Source organism: Portunus trituberculatus, chromosome 14, assembly GCF_017591435.1.
Source record: "Portunus trituberculatus isolate SZX2019 chromosome 14, ASM1759143v1, whole genome shotgun sequence".
In the NCBI taxonomy this organism is placed as follows: Eukaryota; Metazoa; Arthropoda; class Malacostraca; order Decapoda; family Portunidae; genus Portunus; species Portunus trituberculatus.
Window position 1 is genome coordinate 9888748 of NC_059268.1, and position 25436 is coordinate 9914183.

A 25436-nucleotide genomic window follows, 5' to 3' on the forward strand; every position below is an offset into this window, starting at 1 on the left:
TTCGGCTCCTCCTCTTTCACTACCACCACCACCACCACCTCTCCCTCGCCCTTCCCCCACACCCCAAAAAAGTAGGGTGAGATGAACGGGGCAGGTAGTGGAGGCGGCAAAGCTCGATAATCCAACACTGACATACGACACAACCGGCCATTAATTAAAACAAGATAGCAGCGGTGGTGGCGGTGGCGGCGGTGGCTGCTGGATGACCACACGTGGATGCGCAACCAGATTTTACTTGGCAGGTTTTGAAATGTATGTTGAGGTTTTTTTGTTATCATTTTTTACTGTAGTTTGGGTTAGGTTAGATTAAGTTAAGTTAGAGTAGGTTAGGTTACGTTACGCTTAGTTAGGTTAGCTAAGGTAAAACTTTTCCCGCACTGCGTATCTAATGTGTCCTCAAAACATATTCTTTTTAATCTATGATGTATTACAGAAAGATCGAGTGTTAGGTTACGTTAGGTTAGCTCTTTTCATAGCGCATTTTTAGCGTGTCATTAATGCACACTCTTTTTATTTCGTGACTTACGAGCGTTGAGCCACTGACTTAATGCAAAACACAAGTATCATTATACCTTCCTTCACTACAGTTCGATGGTAATCTTGGAAAATGTAACTTTTTTCCACCACAACAGAGATTCTTTAGAATCGAGATACACTAAAAGGGTCGTTAAACACAATACTAACGTTGTAAAGAAAACTACTACGATCTCTTTTTCTCATTATGGCTCTCTAAGATGCAAGTTTATTGTTGGTGGGTCCTAAGTCATGCCTCAAACCAGCCGCTGTGTGCAATGACAGTTATGTTGGATTAGCTTCTCGCTCAGTCTGTCTCTTTATTCAGTCCCTAGCTCCTCGATCATGAGCACGAGTTGATACGGGCCCGTCCAATACTGCAAGGTGCTACAAAGACGCAGATTTATCAACAAAAGCGTGGAATTACTGTTTACTCCCTACCCACTTAATATTTGCTAGCGACACTAACGTTTTCTGCTTTAGTAGAGCATGCAATCACTGAGCTAAAATAAAGGTACTGTACACACACCTAAGGATTCAAGTTACAAATATTTATAATTCTTCCGTAAACTAAACACTAAACTTATAAAAGAACATTTAAACACAGCAGAGAAAAGGCGGTATCGTAAACCCGTGAGGGAGCCACTACGCCCGGTTCAGGGACTCACGCTCCCAGACCACCAGCTGGGAGGGGAAGACCCACGCAGAGCCGCCACGCGACACCCCCACGCGACTAACCAAAGATCGCCTTGAGTCTTGACCCCTGCCAGACCACTCCTCAGCACACCCAGCCCAGCACTATCTCTAGCACCAATCCCAACACCTCGCTCACTGGCCCAGAGTACGCAAGCCCTGGCGCTGATCACAATCCGGTGTGGTCCTTGCTTTCACTTCCACTGAATTCCTCTCGCGGACAATACATTCAATATCAATGGCTGATTAGTGGTATACGTACTGCTTAATACAATGTGTGTGTGTGTGTGTGTGTGTGTGTGTGTGTGTGTGTGTGTGTGTGTGTGTGTGTGTGTGTGTGTGTGTGTGTGTGTGTGTGTGTGTGTGGCGCGTTTAATTAGTCTGATATTATAATTACCATCTCTCTCTCTCTCTCTCTCTCTCTCTCTCTCTCTCTCTCTCACCCAGTGATACGCTGCACGTTAGGTAAGGACAATAACCACGATCCACCACCACCACCACCACCACCACTCACCGCCTAAGCACCGCCCACCGCCTACACATTACAGGCTATTCACTTTAAACCCTTGCCTGCCAGAGAGAGAGAGAGAGAGAGAGGGGGATAGCTTTGTCTGTATTGCCTCACACGGATCGGATAAGTCGATATGTATGTGTAAATCCCGAGATGGAAAGGAAGGGAAAGGCGGAGAAAGTGCAACGGGAGCCTCTTAGTGGATGTTGAGTAGGATGCGAGGAACGATAAGCTACAGAGGGGAGAGGAACGGAAGGTAAGAGAGGAAGGGATGAGTGTAACCCTTTGGCTATTACTTGGTACTTCTCTCCTTAATTACCAATCATTCTGAAACGTCTTCACTTCTTCAATAGGAACGCTGCAATCTTTAAAATGGGTAATAATTGCAACATTTATTCTATTCAATACTGTTCTTTCCTGTAGATGATTATAAAGATCTAGGGCATTGTTTCTGTTGGTATTAATATCTTCTTCAGTTAAATAAGGACCATAATAAGGCGCTTAGTTGAAGTTACACAGATTTTCAAGGGTTTTTACGGTTCTTGTGACTGATCTCCGCTATATCTCAACTAATTCCAAAAGTCGCTTAGTTGAAGTTACACAGATTTTCAAGGGTTTTTACGGTTCTTGTGACTGATTAACAATGTTTTTGCGTGATTAACAAGAAAAACACTGGAGACCTTGGCATATCATTTCTGTGGCTTAGGAAAATAGTCGTAGTGAGCGAGCAAAGCCTTCTCAGAGAAAACCTAAAAACTAAAAGAAAACTATAGCAGGAAGATTATCCGTATTATCTTCCCTGTCTCTTATAATACCACCTCGCTGATATCTCTCCTTTCGTCATGGCTGGCTGGTATCTGCTGTTCCCCCTCTGCACACTCATATCACCTGGGCACAGCATAACACACACACACACACACACACACACACACACACACACACACACTTATGAACCACTAACGAAACATCAACACAAGCAAGACAATGTTTATTCAGCCGTCTACCATAATTGTGCCTTGACATCAACACACACACACACACACACACACACACACACACACACACACACACACACAACGTGTCATTGCAACTCATTGAAATGTTCATGTCGTATAATAATATTTAATGTGTGTGTGTGTGTGTGAGAGAGAGAGAGAGAGAGAGAGAGAGAGAGAGAGAGAGAGAGAGAGAGAGAGATCCTAACCATAATGTATACACGGGACTAAGCTACCATAACCTCTCACTCTCTCTTTGTACTGCCCCGCCCCGCCAGTCCCTGCCCCGCCCAGCCTCAGACAAACTCATTACCCTTGAGATTTATGGTCGATACACGAAAGTCCTTTCAAGTGGCTTTTAAGTGAGGTAAGTCTTCTTTTGTTCTGCTGCAGGGGTTCAAACAGGCCCGGTCTGGTGGGTCGTGGCCGTAAAATTAGGTTCCACAGGCGATTTAGGACGGATAGAGTAGAGAGGGCGATGGTATCAGTGGTGTTTGGGGCGCCCCGTGGAAGCCTGACACAAGTTTTATCCTTAGTCTGGTTGTGAGTGACTGCCGACAGACAAGCGCATGGCCAAGCATTTAATTAAAGTACGTGTGATCAAGTGCACGTTAATGAGAGAATGCAGACGTCAACACCACTTACTGTAAGATTAACGACACATTAATGGGAGAACGTAGACATTAACACTACTTCTTACGAGATTTACGATATATTAATGAAAGGACATAGATATCGACATAGTACACTAATGAAAGAACTACTATAACACCAATTAAGACATTCAAGAGACAATGTCATTAACACTTATCCACACCACTTCTTGTAAGGTTAATTAAAGCGATTACAAATTATAATTATACGAGTACTTCATATCTCTCTTTCTTCATTTATTATTCCATGATAAGCTTTTCTGCTCCTCTCAAAGCATCAACACTGCCTATGTAATTAACTCCACAATATTAAGAGAACGGAAGTTTCAGTAATAATTAACTTTTTCTCTTTCTTTTTCGTTTGGTACCCCTTGATATATTTTGCTTTCATAGTCATAAATTCCATCTTTATAATTAACTAGACGATAATGAAAGATTGAAGGTATCCATTACATTTCACTTCTTTTTATCTCTTTCGTCTAATTATGTAATACCTAACGTCAAATTTCTCTCCCTCACACATGCTTCAACCAATGAAAGAGCAACGGAATGCGAATCATGAGTTAGTTCTTCCTGCTACCGCCACCTAAACATAATTATTAATTAAGCATAAGCAATTTACTGATGACGTCATTCGACAACAATAATCCTGTAAGTGTTAATGAAAAAACCTAATACGGGATGCAATAAGCTCCACCCGCCTGTTTGTATGTAAATTAGGTGAAACTCAATAAATTTTAGACTACAAATGACTGCTTTTCTGCCTCTCAAGAAGCGCACATGCTCAGAACATCACCTACGAGAAGGCTGCGTCCTGTACGGGAACTTGCTGAGGGAACTTGCAGGGACCGTACTCTAAAACGTTTTGTTCTTTCACCAATTCCCTTTCCAGAAATCATATAGATAATTCGTTGAGACCTTACTGGTGTTTTTTTTTTTTTTTTCATATTTGATACAAAATTCAAGTCAAACATCTAGTAGAACCATGGAAACTCTCATTAAATCCCAATAACATCTGTAGCAGCAGCAGAAGGAGGCACATACACCGCTAAAAGCCTCGGTGTTTTATCCCACGCACTGTTAAAAGGGCTCTTCGACGCTACAAACACGCTGAGATAGAGGAGCGTGTTTACATTAGGGACTGGGCGCCACATTCCGATCTCTATCACTTCACGCACAAAAAGAAAGCAGGGAGAGGGAAAAAAGTGAAATAGTATATTGTTTATAAGTAATAGGATACTCTTCGTCCTCCGGGAATCAAGAGACAGAGATATTGCTACGGGATTATTGAGCTTGATAATTGTTGTTACAGAATAATTGTGCTGTATATTAACCTAGAAATTATGATCAAAGAACACTAAGAATTGTCTGTCATATTTTCAGTCACCTCACTATACCTGCGGCTCCTATCAACTCCATTACTGTAACCTAATCAGCATTATAGATGCTTTTGCTTTACCTTAAGTATACTGGACGCACACATGCACTTGCTCACCCTAGTCATGAATCTGACAAAGGCACCACGTGAGTTATGCATGACATGAGGGTGAGGACTGAGCTCAGTTAACATGATTACATAAATTAATATTCTTACCTCACACTGGCTTCGGTAAGACAGGCAGACACCTTACGCCTCGAAGATCTCTGTCTGCACTTTTGTAGAAGCTAAAAATAAATGTCTTTCCAGGACATGTCACTTCTCTGCGTACACACTCGACACCTACAAATGTAAACAAACGTCATTCAGTCCAACGGTACTGCTTAGAAATTGTACATAATTTTGATTAATTTGAAACATACATTCTTCCACAATACAATATAATAATAATTCACTGAAATTACTTTATAGAATGAAACTGAAGCCTTGTTAACTTGAATTACATCTAGTAATAACTGTATAACGTGAACGGGCCAAATTTTTTTTCTATGGATTTCTACGAACTGAGAACTTCAGAAAAAGGAAACTACGGTACTAGTGCCACAATAATTTCATACGATAACTCACAGACAAATCACTCACGCCCTAGATGGTCTGAGTTAGAAATCTATCCTAAATTCGGATCATATCTTTACCGTGTACTGACTTTTTTCCATGAGTGGTGCAAAAGTTACCAAATTAACAGTCGTGAAATACTTCATAGTTCTTTTTTATAATAATTTTCCTAATTTCCCTTTAATCAAAACATCTTTGTTTTAATGACGATACTGACTAATAACAATACAATAATGCTTTAAAAAAAATCCACTAGATTTAAAAAAAAAACACTCATCATTTTGAAATGAAAGTAAACGAAAAAAAAAAAGTACTAATCAAACTCAGATAATCAACAAACAGCGGACTGCCTAAGGACGTGCAAATATTTTCCCGTTTCTTTCTTTTCTCACGGATCTGTGACGGAGATGACGCGCCGCGGTTGGTTTGTGCAGCACTTGGCAAGTCACGGTGGTACTGCGAGTGCCGGGTGCTGCTGTAGTTGTTACTGTTGTAAATAGTGTGCCGTTTGTTATTGTTGTTGTTGATGTTTCACGTTCAAATGAGTCCGGCCGAAGACACAGGAATCTGACAAGAGATTCCTATATATCTAAAGAATCCATAAACGCTAATGTTTTATTATCATTATTATTATTATTATTATTATTATTATTATTATTATTATCATTATTATTATTATTATTATTATTATCATTATTATTATTATGTATTCCACCACTAACAAAATAAGAAATATATACCACGCATCCTTCATGAAGATCATAAAGCCATTTTTTCCTAGTATTTCTCTAATAACAATACTATTACTGACGGGAGCAGACCGTGAAGACGACGTATGAAGAATCTCTCTCTCTCTCTCTCTCTCTCTCTCTCTCTCTCTCTCTCTCTCTCTCTCTCGTGAATTAAAAAGATGTTTATAAAAACTTTTACATAAATATTATTTTCATGATCATTCATTGATTACCATGACAATGACTGGAATATACAAACAGTTTAGTAATAACTAAATATAATATAAAGTACTGAAATGTATTATGGTCGGATTTTATCACCGTCACCTCGTGATGACCATTCCATTAACTAATTACGTTAAGATATCACCACTTCCACAGCAGAGGCGCATACCTGTAAAGTCTTACGTCTTATGCGTAAGTCTTACGTAATTTCTATGATTTTCAAGTCTTACTGCGTAAATTGAAAATCCTGCGTTTTTTCTCCGCATGTGTTTTTTTTTTCTTTCTTTTTTATATGTTTGTTTAAAACATTTTGAAATAAATTCACCTTTTCAAGTGTTATATATATATATATATATATATATATATATATATATATATATATATATATATATATATATATATATATATATATATGACACCTCTCCCAACACATCGGGTGTCCTTCCTTCAGTTTCATGGCAGTGATGAAAGGATCTTTTTTTTTTCACTTCTCGCTTCACCAGCTTGTGGTTGTGTCTTTCTTTCTTGTGGTTACCGTTTTATACACAAACTTATGATCTCTAACACGAAATCTTACCGTAAGACACTCACCAGTAGCTTGACAGGTATGGTAGTGATGAATATGTCTGTTCATCCCGTGCAGATAAAGTATTTACAGCGAGAACAGGAAAAAATAAAGCAGCAAAACCTATCATTTACAGTGTGGTCGCAATCCAGGTCATGGGGTAGTGATAGAGCCGCGCCGCACCACCACACTCCAGCGCTTGGTAGTCCTGGCAGTGACGACGACCACTGCGATGCATGATGCACGAGAGGGAGCGCACCAGAAGCTGCTGTCCATGCATCGCCGCTCACTTCACATGAGCTTGGCCTCTGTGACACCCTTGCTGATCTTCAGGATGCTCTGAGTGGGAAGGACCACACTCCCAAGCGAAAGATATTGGAGTGTTGTAAGACAGGAGAGGCAGAATCAGAAACCACGGTAGACAGGTGGTGGCGGTGAGTGTCCTGAGGAGCATGGGAATGAAGGTGACCCAGCTTGTTATTATGAAAGGCGTGGAGGCGGGCAACGAAGCCCAGCCATCCGCCGCCACACCTGTGCCGCCGCCTCACCTGTGCCGCCGCCCCTCCCGCAAGGTCCTGCCGCCAGCACAAGGCCAGTACTGCAGCCACCACCACTACTCTCAACTATCCTTGCTGCTACGAATAAACCAGGGAAGCAAGAGACTTGAATTAAGCCAAGAAACAATCTATGATAATGTCTCATTATCAGTACATATGTGAAGTAGAAAAGCGTGGTGCAACATACATTTTTCCCACACAGGTGTGTATATATATATCCTCAAAAGAACTTAAATCTTTTCTCATAGAGCATTATTTACAATCAGTAGTCTCATCGTTTAACTGACGAAGACAAAACGAGTCAAGCATAGCGACGCTGTGACGGGAATCCTCCCTAGCACCGCCACCCTCTTCCTAGATCGCCTCTGCAATACACCCAGATCCTCCACCCCTTCCCCACATGGCCACATCCTTCTGCAACACTACCCCGCCATTGCCTCCCTACGCCGCCTCTCGACTAACTCACTCGACCATGCCGCTTTATAAATTATTGCAGTGTTTGCATCCTGTGGGCTTTGTAAAGGTAAACACACGTGATGGATCTCTCAGCTAGTGTGAGGCTGCATCTGGCGGCATAAAGAGAAAACGGAAAGAGACAGCTGACTCACAAAACCTACATCAAGTACTAAGAAGGAAAGTGGAAGTCTTTGTAGGAAGTTCGTCCCATGTTCTATTGTAAATAGAGATGAATTCATTCCGCAAGTGAACTGCTATAACAATATACTATATCTTAGGCCGACGAATGCGCATGGAGAAAGGCTCCTATTACGTATTGTACAAGGTTTCTTTAGAAGGCCGCTGCTGCTAATACTTAAATCTCTCTCTCTCTCTCTCTCTCTCTCTGATGGTTGAGTTATCCAAGGCAAACGATTATTCATTTTAGTTAATTTAATTCGTAAGATCGCTGTTATTATTGTCAAATTATGAGGTCGAGTCTGAATTATCAGTCCCAATGCACATGAGTGAACGTCATAGTTTTTCAGAGAGCCATGCCGGTGACCCGGACGTTGGGGGCAGGGCAGCGAGGAAGCACACGCTGGGCTTCAACGTGACGGCACCGCGGGGAGAGACAGTCACCAACGCCACACTGCGTCTGTATACCATCATCACCCGTGACCAATACGCCTATATCGGTACGCTTCTCATAGCCTTTCTCATTGACTTGCCTTATTTTTTCCTTATGTTCCGTGTTGTTCTTTTACTTTATGACCAATATTCGTAAACGCCTTGCTCTCTCACTAAGACTTTCTATTTACGCCTATATCGGTACGCTTCACAGTCTTCCTCATTGATTTTTTTCCTTATGTTTCTTATTGTTCTTCCTTCATTCTATGGCCGATATTTCTAAACGCTTTACTCTCTCACTAAGACTACTTCTATTTTTAAAGGTCACAAATATATAATTAGACGAGTTACTAAATGCTTATCATTTTATCAACGTAGAAATGCTGTTGATATCATTAAGACTAAAGCATCCTCAAAAAAAAAAAAAAAAATGTAACCAACTAGAACTTTAAGAATGTAGTTAGAGAGATCTTTTATATGTGCACAGTAATATTTCCTTTCCGTTATCTCAGGAGTGGAGCGTCGCGTGCGAGTGGAAATGACTCTGCCCCGCGACGAGGCCTTGCACGGGAGTCACGTGACGGAAGAGGACCTGATGACTGTGAAGGTGTGTGAAAAAGACATTTATGAGCTGCACAACGCTTGGGAAACCTTCGACGTGACCTTCGCCGTGAGGCACTGGCTGGCGCACCCTTCCCGTCCCCAGCTCCTGCAGGTAACCATGGCTCGCCTCCACTTCCTATCTAACCACATGGTATACAAAAATAATAAAAAAAAAAAATCTTTAAATAGTACTCCATAGGATTTGTTAGAGAAAAGAAATTTGACATAGTTGTTATTTGCTTATGTAATTCAGTTTTATAGCTGATTAATGTTTCAAGTAGAAATACAAAGATCACAAGAAATTATCATCAAAGCGCATTTCAATTAGCATCATCAACCACTACGAACTTTAGATAATCTCCATCAAACACTGCATACATTGCCTCTGATCCTCGCCAAATTCTGAACATTGTAAACTCTCCCAGTGTCACCTTTGCACCTCCTATCCAGTATAATAATGTTCAACTAGATGAGAAATAGCAAGTTTTCAAGCCAACATATGTAGACTATTTTTCCCATTATCCTCCACAGATCTATATTGAATCAGTGTTTTCAACTGTTGGAAGTGGTGGCGAAATGGATGTGGCCACCATGCCTCTGACGGATAGTGAACCACTTCTCCTCCTCTACTCCTCCGTCAGACACCGCAAACAGTCGCGTCATGAACTCAATGTCATGATTTCGCATGAAAACGACATTCAAAACAAAATCCAGGTAAATATCACAAGATTTAAATGTAATGATGATGGCAAGAAATTCAGATTAAGAATACATACACACCAAAAAATTAATGCACTAAAATTCAGACTTCTTGAACTCTATTGAATTACAGAGTAGGAGAAAGAAGCGGTCATTAGAAAAATTGCAGAAGGTTCGAGTGCGAAGAAATGCAGCGGAGATTCAAGAGGAGGAGAGCAACATGATCTGGGAGGGGGAGCTGGTGGTGCCAGGCTTGCCTCAGCATGCCCATAACTCACTGGGAGGTAAGGTCAGTGTGGCCTCTCTATTGTCTCATATCTGCAGTTTTGTGATGTTTCTCCTAGTCTCCTGATTTTTCTTTTCTACCTTCCTATCACTTATAAAATCATCCTGGTCTTACAGATCGAGGAAGAGGACGCCGGGGGCGCAGAAGAAGGGCTAAAAACGGATGTAAAAAGAAGCCACTGCGGGTAGACTTCAAAGACATTGGGTGGGATGACTGGATCATTGCACCAGTCTCCTATGAGGTAAATATTCATGGCCATGAAACCATGCTTTAGGGAAACACTAAGTCACATTTGATGTTCTTGTACTTGTCACCCATTTTATTGCTATACGTCCAATAAATACTGTATTGAAGATGTTCATTATTCTGTATTCTCAAAATTCTGTTAGATAATGTCGCTAATACAATAATAGTAAGCCAAAAAGTGTAAAACACGGCACTAAACTCCTTTCTCTTCTCAGGCAAATCAGTGCACCGGGAAGTGTTTCTACCCACTGGCATCTCACCTGAGCCCAACAAAGCATGCTGTGGTGCAGACTCTGATGAATTCAGTACATCCAGACCGCAGCCCCCGTGCCTGCTGTGTTCCCACCAAGCTGGGACCTATCTCCCTCCTCTACTTTGAGAACAATCAAACTCCCACCTACAAATACCAGTATGATGACATGGTGGTGCTGGAGTGTGGATGCAGATAGTGGAGCGAGCCCAGCATATCCCGAATAGATAGCTGGGAAAGCCAAGTGAAGAAAATATACTCAATAAACTTTCCTCAAAACATTTTGTAATGCCATTTGAAAATGTACAGTATTTAGTCATATTTAAAAAAAGACTTGTCTTATAGTAAATAAATGAAAAGCAGACATTGTGCTTCATTATGTAAATACTTGAGAAATATGATCAAGTAGCTGAATCATAAGGAACATAAATATGTAGTGCATTTTTTTTAACAAAATGACTTGATATTTACATGTGGTCTGAAACAAACCTTCATCTTGAAACTCTTAATCAATGTGAGTGATATGCTGACTACAACCAAGGAAAAGTTTCACATGTGTAATGTTGTGAATGTATAATACAACCACTCTGCTGACAGCACACAACTGCAGAAATCATTAAGAGTAATTATATACTGAGTTATTGCACAGTAACAACTGGTTCATGGTATCAACCAGGATTATGTGAGAGAGAGAGAGAGAGAGAGAGAGAGAGAGAGAGAGAGAGAGAGAGAGAGAGAGAGAGAGAGAGAGAGAGAGAGAGAGACCTGCTTCTCTCACCAAGAAACTGTCTGAAATAAAGACTGAATTCACAGAACTTGTCTTCTGAACTAAGCATCATGCCATAGAGCCATCTGACCCAAGATTAAGTATAATGCAATTTGTAATGAGCAATACACTGCTGCACTAACTGTATAGTAACATGATAATAAAACAATGTAAAAGTATATGTAACACATGGTGGGAGGTGATGGCATGAGGATACTACGAAGAGTTGGAGCAAGATGGACTGTGGGGTCAGTGATGATGATGTAGTATTGGAAGTGTGGTGATGTGGTACAATGAATAGTGAAGCTGACATGCTGCGTGGCAGAAGTAAGGCTATAATGTGTGCAGTGTTACAGAAACCCTTACCTTAATGAAATGTACAGTACACATCAAATAAATAAAATGTGACAGATAAAAGAAATAACTCATGAAAATCAACATATCTATGTGTAGCACAACTTAAAACTGAGCTGATACAACCATGATGAATAGCAAAGTAACATGACACTCACTTCCTTGTGTTAATCATTATCCCTCAATATTAAGTTCGATCTGATGAAAATCTATTATTTGTTATGTTTTAGCGAAGTGATTGCCAAGAGAAAACTGGGGGATGATGAGAGACAATATTGGTTAAGTGACTATCCATCAAGGAAGATATGCTCAAGGAACATACTTTTATGCACATGGCATGGGTATCAATTTTATGTTCAGTGTTACTTTTTAATGTGAACTTCATCAAATATTTAAATGAACACAGTATTACAGAACAATACTCATTTAAAATTTTCTAGGTGTATAATACCTATTCCTTTCTATTTGAATAAACTGCAGTGTTCATAGATAATTTTCCAAAATGTCATCAGTTATGTTATTTAAATAATAGTAGGAAACAAATCATATACATATAAGTATTTCTTGAAGCTCTTACAAGATAGCAAATATGCAAGTTCAACTAGCCCTGTATTGTCATAAAGAGCAAACCTTCCTCTCTGAATTAATGATATAAATGTACGTGGCTGTCTAACATTGCACAATGTTTATTTTCTCGAGTTGAGTGGTTGTCAGTGTAACTTACAAGATACAGCTTCTGGCATCATATTGAGTCAAATTTGCATTCATCAGTTATCATTGTTAGTATCACATACTATTTATAAATTAAAATTTTATAATCAGTTATTCACATCTTCCCACACACCAACTATCAGCTGTACATGTATCACATGTGGCTTCATTGGGTAATGTACATAATATGTGAGCTACTAAATCATTAAAGATCTTATGACTAGGTGGATTTTACTGGCTCTTCCAATTTTTTTCCTTGTATGTTTAGCTAGATTTGGTATCCATTCCTAGGAATACTACCAGAGAGCCACAGTATATAAGACCTATTCATACACATCAATGCTGTATCAGTTCTATGTCTATACAGTATCAGTGAAATCCATTATGCTTCAGTGATGACTGTTCACACTCGTCCACACAGCTGAGATCAGTAATTTCCAAAATGTTCAATTGGCAGTGACTTCTAAAAATTTTTTATGATGAGGATGAGGCTGAACATAAGTTGCAGAAAAGAAAGCAGGTACATAAGGCATGGAATAAAAGAGAAGTGAAGGAGTTTGTTACTCTGTACAAGCTCAATGATGATTGAACAAAAAATTTTCCAAATATGCTGTTTGAGACTGCAGTCCACTTAATTTTGGCTTGACAAATCATGCAAAACAATGATTCTGAATCAATCCAGTAAGTCATCATGCAATCTTGTGAACAAATTCACAGCACTCATCCAACATCTGTGAAACATTGAAGAAAATCAGTGACAATATAATTTTCAGAATTGAGATGGAACTAACAGAATCAAAATAAGGTAGTACGTTGGGGATGTGTAAATGCATCAGTCAAATTCAATGTAACTCATTTTGCTGACACTGCAGAAATGAGCAAACACAGAACTAATATGGCATTCATGTAAGTGTGAATGGGCTTTTAGAAATCTTATTTCCTTTCATTGCATTCCCACATTGCTCTGTTCACCCTCTTGCACTAACCCATCTAGCATACATTCTTTATAATATGATCAAAGCCATTTAAGGTGTTGCCTTTTACCACCGCTCACTACATACAGATATTCAATTCCTTTATCTTATATAATATAACACACCAAATTTCACATGTTCAGTACATCTCTCATTACCCTCTCATTTACCATCTATTGCTCACACTGAGACAAAAGTATGTTTTACACAATTATTCTGTCTCCTTGCTCCTTCTCATGTTGGTTTCTACAATCCTCCATTTTTGGTGTCATGAATAGAATCATTCAAGCTTAAACACCAACTCATTTATCAGGCTGTTGTCCATCCAAATATTTATTAATCTATCTAAACAAACACACACACACACACACACCCGGTAGCTCAGTGGTTAGAGCACTGGCTTCACAAGCCAGAGGACCGGGGTTCGATTCCCCGGCCGGGTGGAGATATTTGGGTGTGTCTCCTTTCACGTGTAGCCCCTGTTCACCTAGCAGTGAGTAGGTACGGGATATAAATCGAGGAGTTGTGACCTTGTTGTCCCGGTGTGTGGTGTGTGCCTGGTCTCAGGCCTATCCGAAGATCAGAAATAATGAGCTCTGAGCTCCATAGGTTAATGTCTGGCTGTCTCGTCAGAGACTGCAGCAGATCAAACAGTGAAACAGTGAAACATTCCCCAAGACTATATCAAAATCCTTCTTAGACTGAGTTTCATACAAAAATGTTTCATCCAGATGTTGATATTTTGGAAAATCTTACCACTTGTTTCACTTTATATGCTACATGTAAACCAGAACACTGCATAATTCATGAAACTTGTACTACTCAACTATACTTTCTCCAGAGTACACATGCCAATTATGACAAACCTGACAACACTGGTTTTACACAAGGAACATGGCTCATCTTAGATGTCCTGCAGATGAATCCTAGAGATTGATAACAATTATGAAGGTTTAAGTGAAGCACTTATTATATATTAGTTTTACTCCTAAGCAGCATACAAAATTTCACTTGATTGAAACATTGCCAATTTTTTCTTTCTTTCCTGCAAGCATTAATACAATCTTATTATGATGGTGTGACGAAACAAAATAATGCAAGATGACTTTCAATATAAGGCCTATTAATAATACACACTATATGGAATGAGTCATTTACATAGGACATTCATATGGTTCTAGGGCAGTATTTCTGTAGATACCACAATGTACTACATGTCCCAAATTATCCTCCTAAACAAATAAACTAAAAAATAACTGGGTGTGACCTCACATTCCAAGTTCATTCTTACTGCAATGCAATGTGCACCACATTAGTATTTGCCTCTTAAATTTCTATTTTCTTACAGAGTGCATTGTATGGAAAATTCATCTGAGACTTCTTACTGTACTTCATAATTATGTATCATATTCTTTGGTGCTGAAAATGTAGTTTTCACATGGAAATAAAAAAGACTCGAATGTGGTAGCACTGTACTACTATGGTCATTTTATTTTGGGAAGAACATCTGGATGTTGGCCAAGTATGGGAATTCTTTGTGAGCAGCATTGTCATGTCTCCACAGGACCATTATCATCTTAACACATAAGTGGAAAAAACAGGCAATATGTCTCTCTCTCTCTCTCTTTCAGTATTGTATGATTTGGGGCAATATAGGATTTTTTTAATAATTTATTCGTTTTGTTTCAGCTTTTTCACACCACCCAAAAAGTAAAAGTTAAGGTGGTGGTTTTTTTTTTTTTTTTTTTTTTTTTTTTTTTTTTTTTTTTTAGGTTTGCCCTGGTCTGGAGGGTGCACTAATAGGACTTTATTGGCTTTCTCCTTTAAGATACATTTATTCATCTTGTAAACAAGTTCTTTCTCTCAGCTGTGAAGAACACGGGAGCGTTTAAGCATTGCTTCCATCGTGGGATGAGGGTGATGGCCAATGCTGGAATGACCCATGAGATGCTGACCACCCCTCTCTCTGACTTGAGCAACCTAACCCTACCGATAAGCATTTCAGCTACTCTTGACCTATATGACCATGCTGCACAGCTATATTGTCAAATATTGATATTTATGTACTAAAACCGATTATTATCTTAAAACTCAAGCCATTCGTAGGTTTGGTACACTAAATCATCCATACTTAATACTTTTATTTAAATTAAAAAAGTAAAAGAACTAACACATCAAAGAGAAATGTATGATGTGGCATCGTAGCTAACAGTACTCAGCCAACCCCTAAATGTTCTTCCGAGAATGAAACAACCATGGAAAGTAAACAGCACAAGAAAAATTTAAATAATTAACATTTTGGGACATACAGTACTAAGTTTGCACATAAGATTTATCTTGAACTGTAATACACTTAACACATTATATATCAGAATTAAGTGCTTAAGTTGATAGTTATGTTACCCACAAAAATACAGCTATACATGTCAATGTGATGCTGAAATGTTCTCTGGCCCTGTGCTGCAGTGGCTCATCTTTATTTTCCATGTGACATATAAGTGAAACTCCTAATATTTAAAAGCTTTGCAGTATAGATTAAGCAGACAAAAGGCACTGTAGATACAGGGCCAAAAAACATGATGTTTCTTCAATATCACCCCAATATAAAGAAATTAATAGGAAGGGGACAAATGAAGATAGGCATTGATACTGTAAAATCACGCAAAATTCATGCTGATGGAATTCCTCGCCTATCTGAAAAGGCAGCCAATTCCACATAACAAAACCTTCCCCAAAAGAAGACTAGAACAAACATAAGAAAATAATTTGTTGTGGCCCAAAACAAAGAAAAAAAAAATCACTTGTTTTCATTTTCGAAAAGGCTTTTGTCTCTGGTCAACCTCAATAGATGCATTCCATGAAGCCACCAAAGTTTGCCTTTATTTCTATCAATTGGCCTTAGCCTAGAGCAGGTGACAGCCTTTGGACAGTATTTATCAAGGACTACAAGTCACCAACAGCTCTTGCTGGCAGAGGATGCCAATCCCATGGATTTTATGGCTCATGCCAAGTTGGTTCAGTGTTACAGTAGCTATGCACTCCTTCGTCAATAATATACTCCTCATCCTGAGAAATCATATTTTTATACAAAGAAAATTACGTAAAGGCAAGCACTAGTTCCCCATGGCATATGTACGTGTCCATTCCCGTGCAATACGAATAGCTTCAGATTCATTAACCTGTAAAGAGAAAGTGTATGGTAAAATCAAAGCAATTCCAATTATAATAAGTGTGACAATTCTTTCTTTGATGATCTGTGGGGAAAACACTCCCACAAAGAATAGCCCTGAGGACAGGAATGTCACTTAAAATGTTGATAATGAATTTCTATAAACCTTCTGAATTCAAATATATGCAAAATATATTGTCAACAACAAAGCACAAAATAAGTCATATCAAGAAGCTAATCAAGTTGATTAGCATAATCACATGAACCATTCAACAAGATGGTATGTTTTTTGGGGAAATGTAAGTGGTTAGTAGGGATGGGCGATATGGACTAAAAAATTTATCACAATAATTTCTGGTATATATTTACCCCGACAATGAAAAAATTGACAATAAAAATTACCAATTCAACTGAAGCTCAAAGACACTGGTGTTACCATACTCTGTAGTCAGTTTTTATTACAAACTCTTCATATAACAGGTTTGCTCCACGTCAGACTTATTGTAACCAAACCAGTTCTAGATAATCGAGCTGGAGCCTCATTTGGCCCTCGCCGTCAGCTCAGCTTTCTGCCCTGTTTGATATGCTTCTTCATGTGAGCTGCACTGCGCGTGCGTGGTCACACACAAACATTACCAACAGGATTATCGTTTTTATTGAGAGATGACAATATCACAAATGATAAAATATTGCCCATTCCTAGTGGTTAGTATAGCATCAGGCACAGCAGATTGTCCTTTAAAAAGTGGGATAGACACATCAAGGCACACAACTTTCACACTCTACTCATTCACACCACTCTTTTAGCCACATGGTTTCCAGGGAAGGAGAAAGTACTCTTGGCCTCACTTTATGAACAGCAAGTTTAGACAATCTGATCTGGAGGAATTAAGCTCCTTCAAAGCACGTATCCTTCCCTATTAATCCTGATTGTCCCACACATGTATGTATGAAGTTATCTAGGTGTGGGATCTCCCTTAAAGGATACTGGAGAGTCATTCTTCAAACATTTACAACTGCTCTCCATCTGCTTGTCTCACACAATAACTGTACACATTCCAGTTTCCAGTGTCAGCCATCTTTCCTGCTCCTTTAAATTATCCATCTATCCTTTATATGGCTACATAGCCATACAAAGGATAGTGGTGTAGTGCAATGGTTAGCATGCTCAGTTCACAACCGAGAGGGTCTGGGTTCGAGTCCCGGAAAGCGGTGAGGCAAATGGGCAAGCCTCTTAATGTATAGCCCCTGTTCACCTAGCAGTAAATAGGTAAGGGATGTAACTTGAGGGGTAGTGGCCTTGCTTTCCCAGTGTGTGGAGTGTGTTTTGGTCTCAGTCCTACCCTAAGATCGGTCTATGAGCTCTGAGCTCGCTCCGTAATCAGGAAGATTGGCTGGGTGATCAGCAGGCAATCGTGGTGAATAGCAAATTTGCATCACTCACAGTTGATTTCATCATTTTCAACAGCCTGTCATCTTCATTCTGTCAGTATGTCCAAACCATGTCTGCACAAATTGTTCTACACATGCTGCCAAGTTTCTAGCAACACCTGTTCTTCTCACTACCTCATTTCTGACTCTGTTCAATCTCTTCTTATTTGTTATTTCAATACTTTAAGTTTCAGCACTCTACAGTGCAGTTGGCAATGCTATCCCTTCATATAATCTTCTCTTTATATTCAAGTGCCAAATTTTCAAACATTTTATTCATACTTCCTAACACTTTCCCTGTTTACTTCATCCTACCTCAAATCTCAGTTTCTGTTCCTCTGTCTGCTTCTTTCCTCCAGCTTTTCACCATTCAATCTTACATTCATCCTTGATGCACCTCATTATCTTACTCTTTATTGAATGAATCTTCAATATCTTTCTCCCCATCTCCTTCCCCACCTCATCTGCCTCACCATCTTACTATCTTCTGCTTTTACTTTTCTCACTGTCAGATGGTCCTATTTCTCTTCACCTGTGTACATATATAACAATTACATTTTTGAGAGAGAGAGAGAGAGAGAGAGAGAGAGAGAGAGAGAGAGAGAGAGAGAGAGAGAGAGAGAGAGAGAGAGAGAGAGAGAGAGAGAGAGAGAGAGAGAGAGAGAGAATTTACCTTCCACAGTTCAGCAACATCATTAGCTAGGGGATCATCTGGGTTGGGTGCAGAAAGAAGTGCTTGAATAGACAGTAATACTGTACGAATCTGCAGGGCTGGACTCCATTTATCTAATGGATGGAGAGAGAGGGAGGGATAAGAGTAAGACATTAAGTAAAATAATGTTTTTAGTATTTGTACAACTTACATAAATGAATAGTGGAAACTTATCAAATTATGACATTTGCATATTAAACTCCTTAAACATAAAAAGTGTAGTATATGAAATAATTGAAAGATATATATTTTCAATCCTTTCTTTCATAAACATTGTTATTTTGTTATCTCTTTTTTAGACTAGTATAACAAAATTTTCAATCTAAATGTGAAAATGTCAAAATGAGAATCAATGGAGAAAACTGTAGTATCTGTAGTATCAACCTGAGTTACTTCAATTTGTCACAAAAACCCAACAGAATTTCTGGGTACAGTAAACCCCCAATTATCTGAAAGCAGATTATCCGAAAAACAGGATTATCTGAAATCAATTTGGATAATGCAAATAATTTTTTTTTTTCTATACTAAAATATTCTAAAACATAAAAAAAAAAAAAAAACATGAAAACAAATAAAAATAACTACATATGTACTATTAACACATTACTAAAACTATCCCATGAACTTTGTTTTGTTTCTCCATATTTGGCATTTGTAATTTGGCGAATATTCACTATGACTGATTGGCATCCCTAGTTAACTTTTGCCTACTCATGGTGAAAAGATTCATTAGGTTCTTATAATTCTGTCACTTTGGTTTGGCTTCTGTAATTCGGTTTTGCATGTTCAGGCGTGGTCGGAAATTTGTCTTCGGTTCTTCATTTGATTTAAGGTTTATCAGTACTTGGCACCCTTTTTTTGTTTTCCTTCTGTCCTTTCATTTGTTAGCCTAATTTGTTTCATTATAGCTTGCCAATGGGAACACTAAACTAAAGACTGTTTTCATTACTGGGAAAAAACTTTTTGGAAGGTGAGCTATATTCTGATCCAATTTAATTTTCTTTTCTTTTGCTTTTCAACTTACTCTTCAACTACTTTAGCTAATTCTAATAAGATTTAAAATAACATTTAAAATCAATAAGAACAATTAAAATAAATGTTTTAATCGTGCTTTGTTTAGCGTATCGTCCGTTTGTTTTCTTTCATTGTTTACAATTGGCAGTTGGCAGTCGCGCCACTGTCTTTACACTCGCCAGCCACATTTTACAACCTGTGTTTCCACCTCACTTCTTTCATCATCACCATGCCTAAGATGCCCAAAGAAACCGGGAAAAGGAAGAAAGTCATCCTTAACTGTGCATGCCCCCAGGGGGATTTTCGAAACCGTAGTTTTTATGATTATTTCTACTTTAAAAAATTAGTAATTTTTTTAGGTAGAATCATAAATCTGGATTATCCGAAAAATTGGCTTATCCGAAAGAGACTTCCCCCTTGTTTTGGATAATCGGAGGTTTACTGTACTTCCTTCCCGGCAATCAAGAAGAAAGCTTGATTTGGCAAGCTTATAAGAATATTCATGAATAAAGCATGAAAGTAAATGACAAATCAACCATTGGCATAAATAACAATAAGCTCATATCATAAAATGTAACCAAGATAATGGGAATTCAATCCCTCATATTTTCCTCTAAAATAAATGGTAAAATAATAAAAACTGTTTGCACAGCTGTCACAGGTTACAACACTGTACTACTGACAAGAGAGGATTGTATGAATAAAAATACCTGAGAGGTCTAAAATGTATAAAAATAGTCAAACATCAAGAAGAATTCTACCACATAAACCCTCTTCCTCAACCTTATGGGAGTGTGCAGAATATAATAGGATTGATAAAGAAGCTCTCTGGAACACTTTGGAAATTCATGGAGGAGGGGTATTTGTATGAATTAAGCATTATGACATTATATAAGGAAACAAACAGCTCCATGCTAAACTCATAACTTGAAGGGGCTTGGCTTGAATATCATGAAGGTGAAAATGACTTGTAATTGTCTCCTTTCACACTGCATCTCTGTTCCATTAGCTAAGAAAGTGTAACATAATAGTAAAATATAAAAGTAATGAAAACAACTATTATCAACTTACCTTTAAGAATATCAAGGCAAATTCTTCCTAATTTATCTATGTTGGGATGATAAATTTTTGTCATAAATCTGAAAAATAAATAAATATTCTATTAACACACTACAATTCAAAATGTCCATTGCCACTTGCATAAAAGTTTACAAATAAATTAAACTTATGCATATAAACCTCACTTTGTTCATCACTGGATACTGCAAAAACTGCATATGTCTGGTTTATTGAAGTAGATAGAATAAAAATTCACACTCACAATAACTAGCTATATACAGAAAAGTAGGATTTCTAGCCCTCCAATCTGACTTTAAGGTTTAGTCCCTAAACTTGTTAACTGCTAGATGAACTAGAACTAATGGAGAGAGAGAGAGAGAGAGAGAGAGAGAGAGAGAGAGAGAGAGAGAGAGAGAGAGAGAGAGAGAGAGAGAGAGAGAGAGAGAGAGAGAGAGAGAGAGAGAGAGAGAGAGAGAGAGAGAGACCATAATTTCTCTCAGATGTGAGACAAATACACTAACCAATATACCAATGTCACTAAATGCAGAATATATATGTGTATAGGACAGGTGTGGGCAAACTACAGCCCACAGGCTGCATACAGCCTGCCAAAGAAATTCATGCAACCCTCCAAATGTTAGCAAATTTTAAAGAACAAGTTACAAAGCAACTCCAAATAATACTGAGAACATTTTTCTCCTACAGGTGTGAGTATGCATGGGAGAGTAGCTTTTTCTTTAAAAGCCTTTCATTTTGTCTGTTTTAAATATTAACTGTTTGTGATTAATGTATAATGTGGCCCTGTAAGATTTTGACCTTTTTCTAATGAGGCCCTTGTATTGAAAAGTTTGCCCATATCTGGTATAGAACTACATTTTATATTTAGAACTCCTCTGCAGGTATGACAGCAAAATTTAAAGGAAATACAGTTTTTTGTGTTTTAAAGGTATAGTCCTTGACTTTTTTTTTTAAATCAAACCTTACATATCATGAATATTTATACCAACCTCTTAGCATGTAATTAACTAACTTTCCCAAGAACAACTAATATCTTTCTTAACTTTCACCCGCTCTCTGAACTTCATCAACCTTCTAACCTTTCTTACTTCCCTTCCTTTTAATGCAGCAGTTTTCAAACTTTGTTACTTAGAGGCATAGGTTACAAATTACTGCTATTGTGTTATATGGATTCTCTCTCTCTCTCTCTCTCTGAATGTTTTCTTATCTTTGAGGCTCTACTGTTCTCTACTCTTACTTTTCTTTCCATCATCTACACTTCCAGTCTTTCAGCACAAACAGTTCAAATTCATATCTCAGAATACAAATATATCACAAACAAGTACCACATTTCATGAGTGAGAATAATGCAGAAAGCAACAATACATTAACAGCAGAACAGTATTGTTTAAAACAATAAACATTTTTTTGTGGAAGAGTGTGTTGTAGCTTTTGAATAAGGACAAGACTTTGACTTACCTGACTTTAGGGGCACTCATTGGATACTCTTCTGGCAGAAATAATTCTAATTTAAATACGCCACCTTCGAATGGTGATCCTTCTGGACCTGAAAACAGAAGAGGGTTTGTTTATAAAATAAAAATAATTTACAAACACTCATTCACTGTGACAGGTTAAGTGAAGAAAACAATACACTTCATTACTCACCAGCAACAACTACGTGAAAATATCGAGCATTAGTCTCATCTGGTACTGCTGAGATGCCTGGCACTGGTTCTGCCATCAACCGCTGGGTTTCCTGTAGGGGGAAAAAAACAACATTGGTTCTGCCATCAACCGCTGGGTTTCCTGTAGGGGAAAAAAAACATCATTTTGTAAATCAACGTGAATTACATCTTAACGAAAAACAGGTGTTCTGAGGTGTCTCCACCAGTTTTTCTCACCCCTCCAATTGCTAACTCTGTACAAGGGCCTTATCCGTCCTTGTATGGTGTATCTCTTCACAGGATGGAGATTCCACTCACACAGTTTTATTAGATACGGTGGAATCAAAAGCTTTTCGTCTCATCAACTCCCCCTCCTCTGACTGTCTTCACCATCTTTCTCACTGCCAGAATGTTGCATCTCTTTCTATCTCTTATTGCTATTTTTCATGCTAACTGCTCTACTGATCTTGCTAATTGCATGTCTTCCCTCCTCCTGCAGCCTCGCTGCACAATGCCTCCTTCTTCCTCTCATCCCTATTCTGTCCAACTCTGTAATGCAAGTTAACCAATCATTCAAACCTTTCACTGGTAAATTCTGGAACTCCCTGCCTATTTCTGTATTTCCATCTTCTACGACTTGACTTCTTTTAAGAGGGAGGTTTCAAGACATTTGTCCCTATCTTTTTGCTAATTCCTGTAAAATCTTTTACGGAACCTGCAATTTCAGTGGTATTTTTATTTATTTTTTTTTTTGGCAGGTCTCCCTTTTACATAAAATAAAACTTCTGTGTGATCAAGAGCTACCACTGTCATAAGATATATTATATACATATATATATATATATATATATATATATATATATATATATATATATATATATATATATATATATTTTTTTTTTTTTTTTTTTTCCTCTCTCTCTGCAGATTCTCAGTTTATCTGGTGACTTGAAAAAGTACAATTTATTGCTGTTCCTAGTCTCCTCTCCTCGTTGACTTGTCTAGAGAACAACTGCTAGGCCATATAAATGAAAACACAACTGTAAAGATAACAATGCATCCATTGAAAGTAAGAATACTAGTACTGTATTGTAACACTGGTTCAATGGTAGTACTTTTTTTTTTTTTCCCAGACCTCTTCCTAACACTGAACCTGAACTGCTCAGTCTGATCAGTGACCTGAGTCAGGTACAGAGGAGAGAATATGTCTCTTATAATGCAAATGTGAATGTATTCTGTTTGTTATTCTTCCCATGAAAGGTCATTATGAAAAGTATATAGATCTTTAATCCCTACAGCATTCACTGTTAATTCCCCACAAGAATATTTTTCCCAGGGCATCAATGATATTAATTTTGTACAAACAAGGTTAATGTGAACATTACATCTTGACAAAGGTGGTTTATTTTTCAGATTGTAACTGATGTCCTTAAATGTGTGTTTCTTTAGATTTAAAACTTAATCAATTAGTCTGCCGTGCTGCCCAATCATGTTTGCCTATAGTACTATTTATTGCATGCTATTGCAGCGGCTCCCAAACCCATGGTTGTGACCCAAATTAGGGTTGCGAGGGTATTTCTGAGGGTCGCCATAGGATCATACAAAAATATATCATCATAATTCACAGCTCTTCACATTTTTATTTTGATTAATGTAACTGATTTACTTTAGTAGGACAAGATACAGATTCTACTGAACACATAATAACAAAAGAGGCACAGTCATAAAAGATCTATGCTAGTGCAATTCCACCCATAGTACAAGTAGCTTTCAAGTACAATACTTCTACTTGACTACCAAATAGTCAGCGAGGAGCCTAATTGAGCAGTTAGTCGCATCTGTGCTGCTGTGGCAGTGAAAGAACGTTACTTCTTCAGAAAAAGTAAGCATTGCATGCATCATACTTATTTGCTATGTTTTTTATAATAACTCGTACGTGACTTCATCCCATCACCCTCTTTGCTTGTCTGTCACTCTGTCTGTTTGTCTCTGCCTTTGTCTGACTGCCTGTTTGTCTCTACCTCTGTCTGCCTGATTGTCTCCGCTTGTTTGTCTCTGTCTTGGTTAGGTTAGATTAGGTTGGATTTATTATTACAATTAGGGTCACTACTCCAGGTTAAGACTGCATTTAGGGTTGCAATCAAAAAAGGTTGGTAAACAGTGCTCTACTGTTACATACACAACCCTACCCCTGCCCTGCCCCTATGGATGAACAAATTCTCATGTTATTAAGGAAAATGCAAATAATACACGATATACAAAAAGACTGCATAACAGAGGTATTGGTCAATAAATTTGAATGTTATACTGAAATAAAAAGAATAATTTAAGCTTGCATGTTATTTTGAATAAACAAATGTACACACACTGATGCCAAAGAGAAGACTTAGTGACAATGAGTCCAGCGAGTGATTCCCCAGCATTCAGTAGCACTGCTCTTGTACACATACAATATGCCTTCTTTCCTTTCCCTTCTCTTTGTATTCACAGAACATGGGAAGCCTGTTCTGTGTGTGTATAATTCACCTTGTCGCCTGCTGGTCACCCAGCCAGTCTTCCACATTACAGAGCGAGCTCAGAGCGAGCTCAGAGCTCACAAATCAATCTTCTGGCAGGACTGAGTGTGTGTGTGTGTGTGTGTGTGTGTGTGTGTGTGTGTGTGTGTGTGTGTGTGTGTGTGTGTGTGTGTTCCTCATCTTTTCACATATCCTAATTATCATGTTGTGTACCTACACCAAGGGGTATGCAGACCAAAGTTTGGACAACATTGGTCAATCCAATCCACTTGTGACTCAAAGCTTGGCCAAGAAATCCAAGATCAAGTGCCAAAAATGCTTTTTAGCAAAATGCAGTCACCAATACCCAGATTCCTGCAATTTTAGTCCCATTCTTTGCAAATGAAATAACATCCAATTCCTCACTTTTGAAAGGTTCCTCCTGAACATAGTCAGCATTTCAAGACAAGCCAAGATTAAAGTCAGCTTGTCTTTTCAATAC

General features: G+C 38.3%; 2 protein-coding genes across 5 annotated transcripts in view; one reads left to right on the forward strand and one right to left on the reverse strand.

Annotated features, from left to right (window-relative positions):
• Positions 1–10949, forward strand: part of LOC123503667 (bone morphogenetic protein 10-like) — a 58098-nt gene extending 47149 nt beyond the window's left edge. The window contains exons 2-7 of one of the 3 annotated variants that reach the window (XR_006674558.1): positions 8420–8569; positions 9014–9216; positions 9636–9818; positions 9937–10092; positions 10206–10330; positions 10551–10692. Coding sequence is in view for 2 of the 3 variants with exons in the window: in XM_045253626.1 (XP_045109561.1) it covers positions 8420–8569; positions 9014–9216; positions 9636–9818; positions 9937–10087; positions 10206–10330; positions 10551–10784 (1046 nt within the window). In the remaining variant the exon portion in view is untranslated. Of the gene's footprint in view, positions 1–8419; positions 8570–9013; positions 9217–9635; positions 9819–9936; positions 10093–10205; positions 10331–10550 lie in introns of all 3 variants that reach the window. The other 2 variants (XM_045253626.1, XM_045253627.1) reach the window with 2 other exon arrangements.
• Positions 10950–14359: 3410 nt separating this feature from the next.
• The window catches only part of LOC123503670 (ubiquitin-conjugating enzyme E2 N), a 13609-nt gene continuing 2532 nt past the window's right edge, over positions 14360–25436 (reverse strand). The window contains exons 2-6 of one of the 2 annotated variants that reach the window (XM_045253631.1): positions 22441–22531; positions 22252–22339; positions 20788–20855; positions 18664–18776; positions 14360–16569 (exon numbers count right to left, since the gene is read on the reverse strand). In XM_045253631.1, the coding sequence (XP_045109566.1) occupies positions 16504–16569; positions 18664–18776; positions 20788–20855; positions 22252–22339; positions 22441–22531 (426 nt within the window). In that variant the 3' untranslated portion in view covers positions 14360–16503. Of the gene's footprint in view, positions 16570–18663; positions 18777–20787; positions 20856–22251; positions 22340–22440; positions 22582–25436 lie in introns of both variants that reach the window. The other variant, XM_045253632.1, reaches the window with a different exon arrangement.